The 14,442-nt window shown below is 42.8% G+C and overlaps 1 protein-coding gene across 5 annotated transcripts in view; it reads right to left on the bottom strand.

The window, feature by feature from the left end:
* The window catches only part of LOC147101770 (protein crumbs homolog 1-like), a 173,121-nt gene that overhangs the window by 24,224 nt on the left and 134,455 nt on the right, over positions 1-14,442 (bottom strand). For 4 of the 5 annotated variants that reach the window (XM_085965685.1, XM_085965684.1, XM_085965681.1 and 1 more), the window contains 4 exons: positions 10,598-11,157; positions 9,056-9,221; positions 4,530-5,397; positions 2,230-2,346 (listed from right to left, as the gene is read on the bottom strand). In XM_085965685.1, the coding sequence (XP_085821811.1) occupies positions 2,230-2,346; positions 4,530-5,397; positions 9,056-9,221; positions 10,598-11,157 (1,711 nt within the window). Of the gene's footprint in view, positions 1-1,678; positions 1,735-2,229; positions 2,347-4,529; positions 5,398-9,055; positions 9,222-10,597; positions 11,158-14,442 lie in introns of all 5 variants that reach the window. The other variant, XM_085965683.1, reaches the window with a different exon arrangement.

A 14,442-nucleotide genomic window follows, 5' to 3' on the forward strand; every position in this document is an offset into this window, starting at 1 on the left:
CTGAGAATGACTAACGGCACAGTTTGAGAACTGATCTGAGACCTCTCTGTTGTGTACTTACTGGATATACTTACTGAACCATGAGGGAAGTACAATATTTCCATATCTTCAATTAAAATATGTAACTATTATTTAATTATGAGTAGGAATGATCAAGGCCTAAAACTATGTCAGTGAATGGGAAAATCTGATTTTCATATTTTTCTATCATTTCAAATTTCTAAAAGTTGATGTTGTCTAACATGAATATTAAATACTGCCTCAATATTAGCGTTCTGATAATACTTAGCAATTATACAGCAAAGGGGTGCACGATATTTGAGATGCATAGTTTATGGTAAAGTTGCTCAGTTTAAAAATAAGGATCAACAAAAGGTCTTTCAGGCCAATGAACCTTCTGCTTCTACCCAACCAAATACAACTTCTATTGTCTTGAACTCCACAAATTTATATTTTTACCATGTAACTAGGTAAAACGAGAGAAAACCTCAGAAGCAATTAAGTGGAAAAACACCAGGACATCGTTATTTAATTACAACCTGTTGCTTTCCACAAATGAAATTGTTGTGTTCCGGACAGGATTAAAGGCACAGTCCTATCTAGAGTATTTGATTATGGATATATTTATCACCGAGAAGTTTCTACCCCTTTCACAATGAAACAGTCATACAGCCATGTTTTAATAAAGGAATAATTAACTTCAATTAAATTTTATGCCACATCTGTTATCTTATTAAAAATGTTACATCTGCATGCGTTAGTCCAGTGATCCCCACCCTCTAATTCCACTTCATCTGAAGCCTGCACTTGGTCTTGTTTCCCTCTGTGGAACATCACAGCAGATTGCTCTACTGTCTAGGCCTATACAGCCTTCTGGACTCAACATTGAGTTCAACAATTTCAGACTACAGGAAACTTTCGAATAACCGGAACGCTCTATCCACTGGCAAAATTCAGGAGTCGGTTCAGGTAACTTTTTTTACTCCATTTGTTGCTGTGCAAGGGTGTAGCTGAAGCTACAGAGACGCTTGCAACTTGTGCCGATTGTTTTGAAGCTAAGCAACAGGGTTTGTTGCTTTATACGGAGCTCTGAGCTCCGTATCTTTAACTATAGCGTTCGGTTATCCGGAATTGTTGATGAACCGGCACGTCGGTCCCGTCCGTGCCGGATACCAGAAAGTTTCCTGTATAACCCCTGCCCCCATTTTTCAGGCAGCTGTTGATGATTCTGCCATCCCCATTTGCAACATTTAACCACTCCTGCCTCATACCCTAGCACAGACTGTTCCTTCAATTCCTTCCTCCCCCCCACCCCCCTTTCCCTGTCTCTGCACCTGCTTAAAATGTGTTACATCTCTAACCTTTTCCAGTTCTGATGAAGGGTCACAGACCTGAAATGTTAACTCTGTTTCTCTCTCCATGGATGCTGCCTGGCCTGCTGAGTGCTTCCAGCATTTTCTGTTGTTATTTCAGATTTCCAGCACCCGCAGTGTTTTGCTATTGCTCTACTGTCTAGTCTTACTTGAAGTTTGTTAGCATTGTAGGGGTGTATTTTTAGTGTTGAAAACACAGTCCACGTTAATAGAAAACTTATTTCTGAAAAATGGGAATATACCAAGGAAAATTTTTATTAGAAGGAACTCGGGGCAATATTACATATTTAAATTTTCACACCTACCATATTCTCGCCAGGACAAACATTCATACGGCCTTTATTTTCATGAAAAATGGTAGCTGTGAAATTTGTGAAAATAACACTTTTATAGATGCTGTTGAACAGTGTTTTAACAACCTGAATATTCTCTACTCTTGATCTCTCTAATAAGATATCTAGACATGTTAACTTATACAAGCTAGGAATTGCAGGTAAACAGTGTAATGCTTTGAAATTTTGCTGGGTGATGTTTGAAAAGTTTCTGTATATTTTTTTGCAAACAGTGCAAAATATTAATGGGAAATGTCTTTACACTATTGTGTCCTTTTTAATCTTGGCATTAACCCCTCCCCTCCAGCCATACCCATCTGCTTACTCATGCCCACCTTCTGAATAGGCTCCACACATTTGTGCAACCGACCACATGTAGTAAGAAACTAAAATACATTAGAGTTCCAAAAACACTAATAAGATATGAACTGTGCCACCATACCAAGACAAGAAGCAAATTCGTTTATTAAAATAGGGAAACCAAGTGAGTAATAGATTTGTTGGGCCTTAATGACTGTCATTACCTTTCTCCGGTAAAGCCTGGTCTGCAGGTACAATTGGCACCCCAGAATCCATCAGTGCAAAGCCCTCCATTGTTACAGCTGAAACTCTCTCCACACTTGACTGGTGGGTACAACCATCTGAAAAAATTAAGAATCTTTTCATTCACAAGCAAATTAGATTTCACTACAAGGGCTGTTTCATGCACAAAAACACAAGTACAATAGACTCTTGCGTGTTCAGAATGCATAACATATTTTTGTGTCATTTGTCTCCTGTCAGCTGTATGCTATTTGCACAGCATACAACACCAGTTTTGTGAGAGAAACACATCATTTATTCAGATTCTATCCTTGCCTGAGACGCTGGAAGCTAAATATCAGCTCGTCCTGCTAATATTAACCTTTCTATATAATAGACATACAACTTGTCAGTTTAGAGCAGACAGAACAGCTCACCACAAGGACAGATGTGATATTAGTGAATTCTCCCTATATGTACTTAAAGTTTTTTCTAATTCACTTGTGTTTTCAAAGGTACTGATGGTTTAGTTTTAAGTTTAAATAGAGAATTATAGTCCAATTCTTTTTCTTTTTCTCCAATGTTTCTCTCCAATATTCTCTCCTTATCTCGCAACCACCCCCCCCCCCCCCCCCAAACACAGTCATTTATATTGGGATATGGTACTGTCCATCCTCGTGGTACCCTGGCTAATAAAGTGCTGAGAATTTCTATTAATTTAATGTGAATGAATTTTTCTAATCCTGTTGCTGTTCTATATTCCTGTGTAATACACACGCCAATATTTTCATGGTGTTACAACCAGATATTCTGCAGTGCCTCAAATGCTTTGATTTTTCTATGAGGAAAGACCTCAAATATATGGAAAAAGCCAAGCCAGCATCGCTTATATTGACCAGGAATTCTATATCTGAAGCTCTGAAGTGGTACTACTTGTGCTGGAGAATTTGTAATTCTAAGTCACAAACTTGGGAAGGGAATTTTTCAGTATTTTATAAATTTAGTACTTTACTAAAATTGTAAAGAATTTGTTTTCTTCCAAGACTTTTACTTGTATATATCCATTCCATTTGTCACATACATCAGGGTACAAATAAAACAATTTAAATGAGTTTATCGGTCAAGTACTAGGTATATTTAAATTAAAACAGCTCACCTTCATTGAATGTCAAATCTGTAGAAACATAGAAGATAGGAGCAGGAATAGGCCATTCGGCCCCTCGAGCCTGCTCCGCCATTCAATGCGATCATGGCTGATCATCCAAACTCAGTACCCTGTCTCTGCCTTCTCCCCATATCCCTTGATCCCTTTAGCCTTAAGAAATATATCTAACTCCTTCTTGAATATATTTAATGAATTGGCCTCAACTGCCTTCTGTGGTAGAGAATTCCACAGGTTCACCACTCTCTGGGTGAAGAAATTCCTCCTCATCTCTGTCCTAAATGGCTTACCCCTTATCTTTAGGCTGTGACCCCTGTAAACAATCATTAACAATGGAAGAATCAGATAAAATCTTTAAATTCTTCAGTTACTAATGTATTGCTTTAAAATTCTGCTTTCTTTCCATTTAATTCCTTACAACACCATCTTCAAATACCTCCATTTAGGAATTCGATGAGCAATTTTGAGACTGTTTCATGACTCTGCTGGAAGAATTGGCAGGGCATGGGTTCAGATAAAATATTAGTCCTGTGGTGGGGCACCAACTGAGAACTGACCAGATCAAAAAGATGTTGTCATGTCTGGTACCATAAAGATTTGTACACATTGTCCAGAGGAAAGTGTCATAAATCTCATCCTCATAAAGAAACTACTCATGAAATAATGCTGGATGGCCAGCTGGTGGCGCCGTTCAAGGAGTATAAATACTCGGGCGTGGGCCTAGCTTGCCAGGGACATTTTGTAAGACAGGAACTAGTGAAGTACAACTAGACCTCCATGTTCTGAAACAAGTTGATTAAAGCCTTGCTTTATACTCAAGCCAAGTGTGTAGTGAGTTTTATTATGTCAAAGTGTGGACAGCAGCTTGTAGTGCATACTGATAGTGCAAGTATTCAGCCAAAGACAGGTAGGCTCATGTATCTGTCTCTGCTTTACCATGAATTTACAATGATCAACTGAAGTGCGCAAGGCCTTTAAAACAACTAGCGTTAAAGTAGTAGGAATCACAGACAAAGATAACTTAGATATCAGAGGAGTCGGGCAGCAATTCCTATTCTTAATTCCTACTACTTTGGTGCTAGTTGTTTTAAATGCCTTGGTCAATTTGAGGAGTTCCAGTATGTAGAACAGAACGCTTACTCGCAGTATTGTCCAGTGAACTGGTTTGGACAGTTGCAGAAGTACAAGTTGATGCCGTCAATGCAGGTCCCGCCGTTTTTACATTTGTGGTTTATGCAGTCATCTATATCATTCTCACAGTTCATTCCAGTGTAGCCCTGATCGCAGTTACACTTGTAACCTTCCACCAAATCGCTGCAATTACCATGAATACAGAGACTGGACACGCAGTCATCGATGTTGATTTCACACCTTGTGCCTTCCCACCCGGCAACGCAATTGCACTGGAAAAGGTCAAATAGATCTTCGCACGTTCCATTATTCTGGCATGGGTTTGAGGAACATACTTCTGTGCCAAAGCATCCAATTTGAGCCGGGCGACCGCTCACTATAACAAACTGTTCAGTGTTTGTAAAAAAATGTTGATTGAAGTAAGGAAGATATATTCCACCAATTTTAACCACTCCAAGACAACCTGTAAAATTGTTGCTTAGTGTTATATTCACATTGTCTCGAAGAAAATTTAAGTTCCCAGCAGTGACTGTGCTGGTAAAATTGGAATTTCCATTAACAATAATGATCCACTTTGATGACATCACAAAAGGCTCCACCATCGCAATGAGCACTGAATGCCACTGTCCATCTGAGATGTTGATGTTACTCGAGAGAGTGAGGCCTTCCACACTGTTCCCACTATACAATCTGAACTGCAACTGCGAATTGTGGAAACCAAACCAAACAGAATCGGCACCATTGCTGGCCTGCAGCAGAACAGCATCCATATCTCTGGTTTTGAAGCCCATGGAAATGCTTATGAGATCTCTTGTGATTAACTGGTTGCCAATGTATACAATTGGATTTTCACCTTGAAATGTTGCATTAGCATGACCTGTGAACAGCCACAAAAATAGAAGATACATTAAGTTAAGTTATCTCATTGAAACCTGCGCTGTTGATTCATCCCCGCCTTTGGATCCCTTCCACAACCTCCCCTCCCGCAACCTCCCCTCCGCAACCTCCCCCTCCGCAACCTCCCCCTCCGCAACCTCCCCCTCCGCAACCTCCCCCTCCGCAACCTCCCTTTCCGCAACCTCCCCCTCCGCAACCTCCCCCTCCGCAACCTCCCCTCCCGCAACCTCCCCTCCCGCAACCTCCCCTCCCGCAACCTCCCCTTCGCAACCTCCCCCTCCGCAACCTCCCCCTCCGCAACCTCCCGTTCCACAACCTCCCCTCCACAACCTCCCCTTCCACAACCTCCCCTCCGCAACCTCCCCCTCCACAACCCTCCCCTTCCACAACCTCCCCTTCCACAACCTCCCCCTCCAGCAACCTCCCCCTCCAGCAACCTCCCCTCCAGCAACCTCCCCTCCCGCAACCTCCCCTTCCACAACCTCCCCTTCCACAACCTCCCCCTCCACAACCTCCCCCTCCACAACCTCCCCTTCCACAACCTCCCCCTCCACAACCTCCCCCTCCACAACCTCCCCCTCCGCAACATCCCCTTCCTTACACAAGGATCTGCTTTTGAAGAAACAAAGATCTGTGCAACTAACGGTTGGTATATTTGGAACCAACTGCCTCCAGTTTGGTTAATGTTTTTGATGGAAATACCCACCCATGTGAGGAACTGCCAAATTACATTGGCTGAATTGTTATATTATAACCCAAAGTTCTACTGATATGAAGAAAAGGCTGCAGTCCAATAAGTTGCTTTAAGGGCACCTGAATCTTTTTGCAAGGCTTTGTGAAAAGCCGCCCTGGTTTTAATAAAGCTACGCAGTGTCAGCTGTGGCTCAGTGGTAGCACTCTCGCCTCTGAGTCAAAAGGTTGTGGGTTCAAGCCCCACTCCAGAGACTGGAGCACATAATCCAGGCTGACACTCCCAGTGCAGTACTCAGGAAGTGCTGCACTGTCGGAAGTGTCGTCTTTCGAATGAGGCCCCGTCTGCCCCTTTAGCTGGGCGTAAAAGATCCCAGGGCACTATTTCAAAGAAGAGCAGGGGATTTATCCCCGGTGTCCTGGCCAATATTTATCCCTCAACCAACATCACTAAAGCAAGATTATCTGGTCATTAACACATTGCTGTTCATGGGATCTTGCGTGCAAATTAGCTGCCGCGTTTCCTAAATTGCAACAGTGACTACACTTCAAAATAAAAGTGCTTTGGGCTGTAAAGCGCTTTGGGACATCCTGAAGCCGTGAAAGGCGCGATATAAATGCAAGTCTTTCTTTCTGGGTGGGATTTTTGTCCAATTTTATTTTTTAAAATATAAGTATGGAAATATGGGGAATTTGGATAAGAAATTCTGTTTATGGAGGGACAAATCCAATGTACGGGTTTATTTAATATATTATTCAATGGAAGAAAACTCCTGTTCTAGTGAATTCACCAGCCATTCAGATAGAAAACATGGGGATTAATCTGCCTCTGTTTAGCCCATAAGGAACAGCAGAATGTCTCACAGGGGTCATTGAGAAGTGGTACCTTGCGGTCACAAAGTACTTTATCTCTGTGTACTGGTTGAATCTCTACATTTTTTCATTTCAGTTCAGCTATTGGAAACAGTCTTCTATTTCAGTCTCTCTCTCAGCGGGCATGGTCTACTTTAGTTCAGATTGACAATCTGAAGAAATGGAGAATGTAGTTGATCCTTTGGCTCAGGTATACCTTGAATGCCCCATTTAGTAATTTCCAGGTAATCCATTCTAGTTAATAGTCAGTTGTTTCTGCTTTCTTTAGTTCATCGGACTGTCAATTAACGTTCCTGATGTGATCACATTCAGTTATAACAAAGCTGATTTTAATATTGGACATTCAGTATCAGTGGCAGTTTTCCACATGCTAAGTTTCTGTTCTTCCTGTTAGGGGAAGCACCCAAGTGTAGGCTTCGTACTTTCCCACAGGGAAGAAGAGAAAATCAGTTGCTGAATTATCAGGGACAGTTCTCAGGCTTGTGCCAGTTACTTTTGCTCCCTTACTCTGGAAAATGGTGCAAGAGTGGGAAATCTGTAGGAAAGGAAAAAAACTTAAAATGTAAGATTTCACGATACGGTACTGTCCTTGGGGGAAGATTTCCCCCCTGTTTGCTATTCTTTACAGTTATATTTACAATTTTGTTACAAGTCGCAAATGAGAATTTTTCCCAATGTTGCTTAATTATTCCATCCCAAATTGTTTTAAAGTCTAAAATGAGAATAGTGTTTTGTCACTTTTTTTGAAAGAAGGTCTCTTGAAGCTGGTGCATTATTTTAGCCTTCCAGAGTATAAGCCACACCCTGATGGGCCACTGGCCTCTGAGTATAGGGCACACACTGATGGGCCCTGGCCTCTCGGAGTATAGGGCACACACTGATGGGCCCTGGCCTCCCAGAGTATAGGGCACACCCTGATGGGCCACTGGCCTCCCAGAGTATAGGGCACACCCTGATGGGCCCTGGCCTCAGAGTATAGGGCACACACTGATGGGCCACTGGTTTAATTTCATCTGAATGCCTGATGTCAGCTGTTGGGAAGTGAGCTGAACCCAGGAACTGTTCCATAGTGGAAGAAAGAAAATTAGAAGGAAATTTAGCCCTAAGTCACTCTTCTGCAAATCCTACCAACCAAGGCAAAGTAATGTTAGCAGACAACTAAAATCAGATCTTCCAATTCTCTCCTCATCCACTGTCAGTGCATGGTATAGGGAGATGAGAGAGAAAAATTGAAGTTTAAAATAAAGAACTTAATTCAGTGTAGTGTGTACTTTGAGGTTTAATGTTTCAAAACTTGCAATAGATTTTTAAAAGACTATGGCCTAGAAATTGGGTTTTGGCGCAGCGACGGCTTTAGCGCCGGAAGTTAGTGCCGGAGCTAAGTCGCGCTGGGTGGGCCAAAAATTCACTACTTCTGCGCCCAAACGGCTGCCGGCGCTGCTGAAAGCTGTTAGCGCCTGAAAACTGGCGCTATGCGCTGAATTTCGGCGCTATTCCGGCGCTGCGGCGCCCGCTGCGGTGCGGCAGGTTCGGGAAGTGCAGGCCTCCTCCTTCCCTTAAGGAGGAGCTGCCTGCACCCGGCCGCGGCCCGCGATAATCTTTTTAAAAATGAGCCCGGCACCTCGGACAAGTGCCGGGCTTGCTTCTGTTCCGGGGGGGGGGGGGGGGGAAGTCCGGGGAGGGAGCTGCGGCCAGGCGGGCGGCGGGAAAGCGGCCGGCCGCCGCGGGGCCTTTAATGCGCCGGCGCAACGTTCTGTAAGGCACCTCTGCCAGAACGTTGCTTGCGGCTGCCACGGGCGAGGCGGCCGCAACTCAATTTCCGAGTTCGGGCGGGTTACCATGGCAACCGGGACGCTGCGCACACCGATGACGTCATCGGTGCCGGCGCAGCGCTACCGGCCTAACGCCGATTTAGGGCCCCTGTCAATTTCAAAACTGGCCATAACTTCGCCGCTAGGCCCTCTAGCGCCTCAAAAGCGGCGCTAAGGCCAGTGAATTTCTAGGCCTATATTTTTAATGTTTCCTGGTATCTGAATATTTGCTTATACAATTAAATGAATTCTTGCAGTTCTTACATTCATATCCACCTGGAAGGTTCTGACAGTGACATCCTGCAGGGCATGGATCAGTCTCACACCACACTTTCTCCGCACAGGTTCTTCCAGTGAACGCCTGTGGACATTGACATTCAAAATCGTTCCACGTCACAGTACAATTGCCTCCATTTTGGCAAGGAACATCCTGCATAAAAGCAATAAGTATGTCGGTCACACAAACCAATTTCTTTTTCACTATATATCATTTTGTCACATCTGTCAGTAGTAACTACACCATCTGAGTACAATATATAATTTAGTTTATGTTTCCTACATTACAACAGCGACTTCACTTCAAAAGTACTTAACTGACCGTAAAGTGGTTTGGGACGTCCTGATTTCATGAAAGGCGCTATATAAATGCAGATCTTTCTTTTGTTAATAGATTGTAATGAGAATGTGCAAGGATCAGTTTTACTTTTGTGTTTGAAAATGCCAGTGCAATGAGAGTGAATCTCTTGAATATTCACAGCAATGCTTTTTAGAGAAAGTTTCAGCTCACACCCAGCAGGGGTAGTTTAACCAGACTACAAGCTAACGATGTTTACTTGTTGCAATACTCCAACCTACAACATGGCTCTAACACCAGCAGTACATGAATAAGTGTGGAAGATTAGGGGGAACTCGGTGCTGCCTTGAAACAAGCATCTCCTTTAGTAAAAGCTTAACATTTTTCAGGTTCTAGGAAAACATTAAAAATAAAATGAAAATTTGCTAGGAAGTTCATACATTTTGGATAACACCCTCTATTTTGAATTACCCATAACTATTGCACTATTTCACCACTGCTAAGGAAATAGAGATTACAAATTGGCCAACTTTCCACATAGTCAGTCTGCACAAATAGAGATAGGATTTTACATGTTAAAGCCTCTTCTTCAAAGGATCAGCTGTTCATTTCTAGTTAATATCCATGTTTCTACTTTTAAATTTGATATTTACTTACTTTAACTTCTACATGTTTATTTTCTTCCCTTTTATTTTCCAGTCCAATGTTCACAATAAGTAGCTTGACTCAGTTGATAACACTCTTGTTTCTGGAGCTCAAATGTTTTGGGTTCAAGTCCCGCTCCAGGATTTGAACACATTAAACTAGGCTTGGAAGAGCGTTACATTGTTAGAGGTGCCGTCCTTCAAATGAGACATTAAACCAAGGCCTTGTATTCCTGTTTTTCTTGTTCAGGTTGACATTAAAGATCCTATGGAACATTCCCTCCCAACCAGTTCCACCAGAAGGTTCAATAGTTATTCATCTCATTACACATTCATCATTGTGGTATCTCGCGTGCCAAATTGGCTGCTGTCTATCCCTACATAATAGTGATTGCATTTTTAAAAAAAATCACTGTTTATGTAACACTTTGCGATGTTTCTGAGAGACATGATTAACATGCTACGTTTACCTATTCAAACAGAAAACTACTAATTTGTAGAGCAGTAGCACAGCATCCTTCATTTTAAACGATATATAAACCTAAACCCATTGGTCACACAAAGTATACAGACAAGTTATTTTCTTACCACACAAGAATTATCACTGATGCAGTCCTTGATCACATTTACAAGTGTTTTATTGTTGTAAACACCCAGGGGTGAGGTGTAATTCCAGATTTCCAGTGGGTAAAACTCCAGTTGGTTATCGTTGAGCCTTATGTCCTGCAGGCAGCCCTTGAAAGCTCCTCCCCATGCAGCAGGCTCCTCATTCGGACCTTGGCCAACGTGGACAGTGTCGAATGGTTGAATCTTCACAGAAGACAATAGAAAATCTAGCAAGATAACATCTGATTCGCTAACAGTTACCCAGACTTCATCAAAGCGAATTTCTATCAGTCGTTTAATGCCATCGGCGAGGTTCATAGATGACTCTATCATCGTAGTTTTTGTCTCAATACAAATTCTGCTGTTGTTCAGATATATAGTGAGATAAGGAGTTTCCCCCTTGCTGAGTTGTAATATGAAGCCATTTGCCTTTAGTGTGCGAATGAAAAAAGAAATAACAAATTTTGTGCCGGGATCATCAGTAATAATAAAAGAGGCAGAGCTGCTTGAATTCTTATTGCCGAATGTCGCAGAGATGTATTCTGCAGAAGGGAGAAGAAAATGGATTGGTTGAATGTTTAAAAAATATATCACGCATACCAAATGATATCTGGTGGAGGAATAAGTTAAATTCATAAATTAGTTCATGGGTGATTAAACGAATACTTCGTTCAGCATTCAATGGTCATTTTCTTTTGAAAGTTGACCAGATCAGTTTAATCATAGAATCATAGAAGTATAGAAATTTACAGCACAGAAGGAGGCCATTTGGCCCATCGTGTCTGTGCTGGCACTCTTTAATACTCCTTAAAGATAAACCAAATATTTACCTGTCATTTCTCTCTAAATAAACCATAAATTCAGCTCAGAACTTGTGTTTGTCTCACGTTCATAGAAACATAGAAGATAGGAGCAGGAGTAGGCCTCGAGCCTGTTCCGCCATTTAATGAGATCATGGCTGATCATCCAAATTCAGTACCCTGTCCCTGCCTTCTCCCCATATCCCTTGATCCCTTTAGCCTTAAGAAATATATCCAACTCCTTTTTTTTGAATATATTTAATGAATTGGCCTCAACTGCCTTGTGTGGTAGAGAATTCCACAGGTTCACCACTCTCTGGGTGAAGAAATTCCTCCTCATTTCAGTCCTAAATGGCTTACCCCTTATCCTTAGACTGTGACCCCTGGTTCTGGACTCCCCGCCATCGGGAACATCCTTCCTGCATCTAGTCTGTCTAGTCCTGTTAGAATTTTATAAGTTTCAATGAGATCCCCTCTCATTCTTCTAAACTCTAGCGAATACAAGCCTAATCGACCCAATCTCTCTTTATACGTCATTCCTGCCATCCCAGGTATCAGTCTGGTGAATCTTCGCTGCACTCCCTCCATGGCAAGAACATCCCTTCCTCAGATAAGGCGACCAAAACTGTACGCAATACTCAAGGTGTGGTCTCACCAAGGCCCCGTACAACTGCAGCAAGACATCCTTGCTCCTGTACTCAAATCTTCTCGCTATGAAGGCCAACATACCATTTGCCTTCTTAACCGCCTGCTGCACCTGCATGCTTACCTTCAGCGACTGGTGCACAAGGACACCCAGGTCTCGTTGCACTTCCCCTTCTCCCAGTCTATTGCCGTTCAGATAATAATCTGCCTTCCTGTGTTTGCCACCAAAGTGGATAACCTCGCATTTATCCACATTGGGCAGATGCATGGCAGATGCAGTATTATCACCCAACCTGTCCAAATCATACTGGAGTTTCTCTGCATCCTCCTCACAGCACACACGCCCACCCAGCTTTGTGTCGTCTGCAAACTCGGAGATATTACATCTAGTTCCCTCGTCTAGATCATTAATATATATTGTGAATAACTGGGGTCCTAGCACCGATCCCTGTGATACCCCACTAGTCATTGCCTGCCACTCAGAAAAAGACTCATTTATTCCAACTCTTTGCTTCCTGTCTGCCAACCAGTTCTCTATCCAAGACTGTACCTTACCCCCAATCCCGTGTGCTTTAACTTTGCACGCTAATCTCTTATGCGGGACCTTATCGAAAGCCTTCTGAAAGTCCAGATACACCACATCCACTGGTTCTCCCTTATCTATTCTACCAGTTACATCCTACAGACCAAAGCTGCAGCTATGTGCATGGTACTTCCCTGATGACTTTATTCGCCACATTCTCTTGCCTTGTGTTCCAGGCCACTTGTAAAATACAATCTGCTTTCCTATTCACAATATAAAACCGTTCTCTCACTTTTCTCAATTTCTGTTGGTTAACAACCTCAGTGACTGGCAAGCTACTAATGATTTTTACTCATTACAGTTCAATTCCTGTTCTTTACAGAGCCTGTTATCTGTCAATTTGTTTTTTAGCTAAAAATGGCAAAACAGAAAAGGTTTTCTTTGAGTAAAAGAAATTACCTCGATTTTGCCGTTATTTTGCCTATTATTTTTAACCTGATGTGTGTTTTTTTTGCTATAATCAGGATGGTGTGATCACTGAAAGTAAATAATAAAAAAAACTATTAACAGCTATGTATCCTCATTGGGCAGTTGAAGCACATGCAAAAAAAAAAGTTTGTAAAGTAAACAACCATTCCTGGAAGTGCTTTGGGAATCTCCCAGTTAATTCTTTGGACTCAAATAATAATTTTCAGCTGGAAAAGAGGAAGAAGCTTTAAATACAAAAATCCATGTTACTATTTCATAAGAGCTAAAGGGAATCTACTAATCAACATTCTCTTGTTTTTTTCCCCCCTAATAAACAATGTAAACCGTTTTTTATCACAGGTGATGTTAGCTGCTGCTGGGTGTAGTGGCTCCACAGCTGACCCACAAAGCACCATTGCCAGTTTGGGTATCTTCATGATGCCAAAGGCTTCAAAGCTGCCCAATTAAGAATGTTCCAGTGGAAGTGGAGTCCTGTAATGATGCCCTCACACCACACATATGTGCAATAAAAAGGGTCTTTGGATTCCCAATTACTCTCCTACAAGCCTACGGAGAGTGACGCCAGGAAGGTATTGTTACAGGGTGGAGGGAGGGTGGATGTGTCCAGTGGTTGGTATAATGCTGCTAATACAGTCCGCTTATAGTGGGTGCGTTGGATGGTAAAATGATCTATGGTTGTAGAAATTAAACAGTGGCCCCAGACACCCTCCAGAGGATCCGGAGTGCATCATTAAAAGTTACAAAGCTAAAGTAAATCCAAGTGTGTTAAAGGTAGCATCACATGACAGATGCTGGAGGCTGAATCAAATAAACTGCTAAAAAAAAAGTTTGAACAATTAATTTGAGTTTAATGTACTTCAAAAATCGCCTTATTAAATGGAGCTTGAAACTTCCGTGTTAATTTTTGAAAGGCGGCAGCTGCAGTTCGGGAGCTTAAAAAATTGACAAGCACATATTTTAGAGGGAAGGCGTTAACAACATGTGTTTTTCTGCAGAAAATAGTTCGTGAAAACTTAGTCTAACAATACCCACTGATTTCTCCACCTGTGTACCTGGCCACCTCTCTCCCCCTCCCCCTCCCTCCCTCTCTCTCCCCCCTCCCACCCTCCCTCCCCTCCCTCTCTCTCCACCCTCCCTCCCCTCCCTCTCCCACCCCCTTCCCTCCTCCTCTCCCTCCATCTACTCCCTCCCTCCCCTCTCTCCCACCCCCTTCTCCCCCTCCCTCCCCTCTCCCCCCTCCCTCCCCCCCTCTCCACCCCCCTTCCCCCTTCCTCCCTCTCCCCCCTTCCTCCCCCTCTCCCCCCTTCCTCTCCCACCCCCTCCCTCCCTCTCTCCCACCCTCTCCCCCTCCCCCTCCCTCCCCCTCCCTC

This window comes from Somniosus microcephalus, chromosome 23 (assembly GCF_052327205.1).
Source record: "Somniosus microcephalus isolate GS21.2 chromosome 23, FLI_Smic_1.0, whole genome shotgun sequence".
Taxonomy (NCBI): Eukaryota; Metazoa; Chordata; class Chondrichthyes; order Squaliformes; family Somniosidae; genus Somniosus; species Somniosus microcephalus.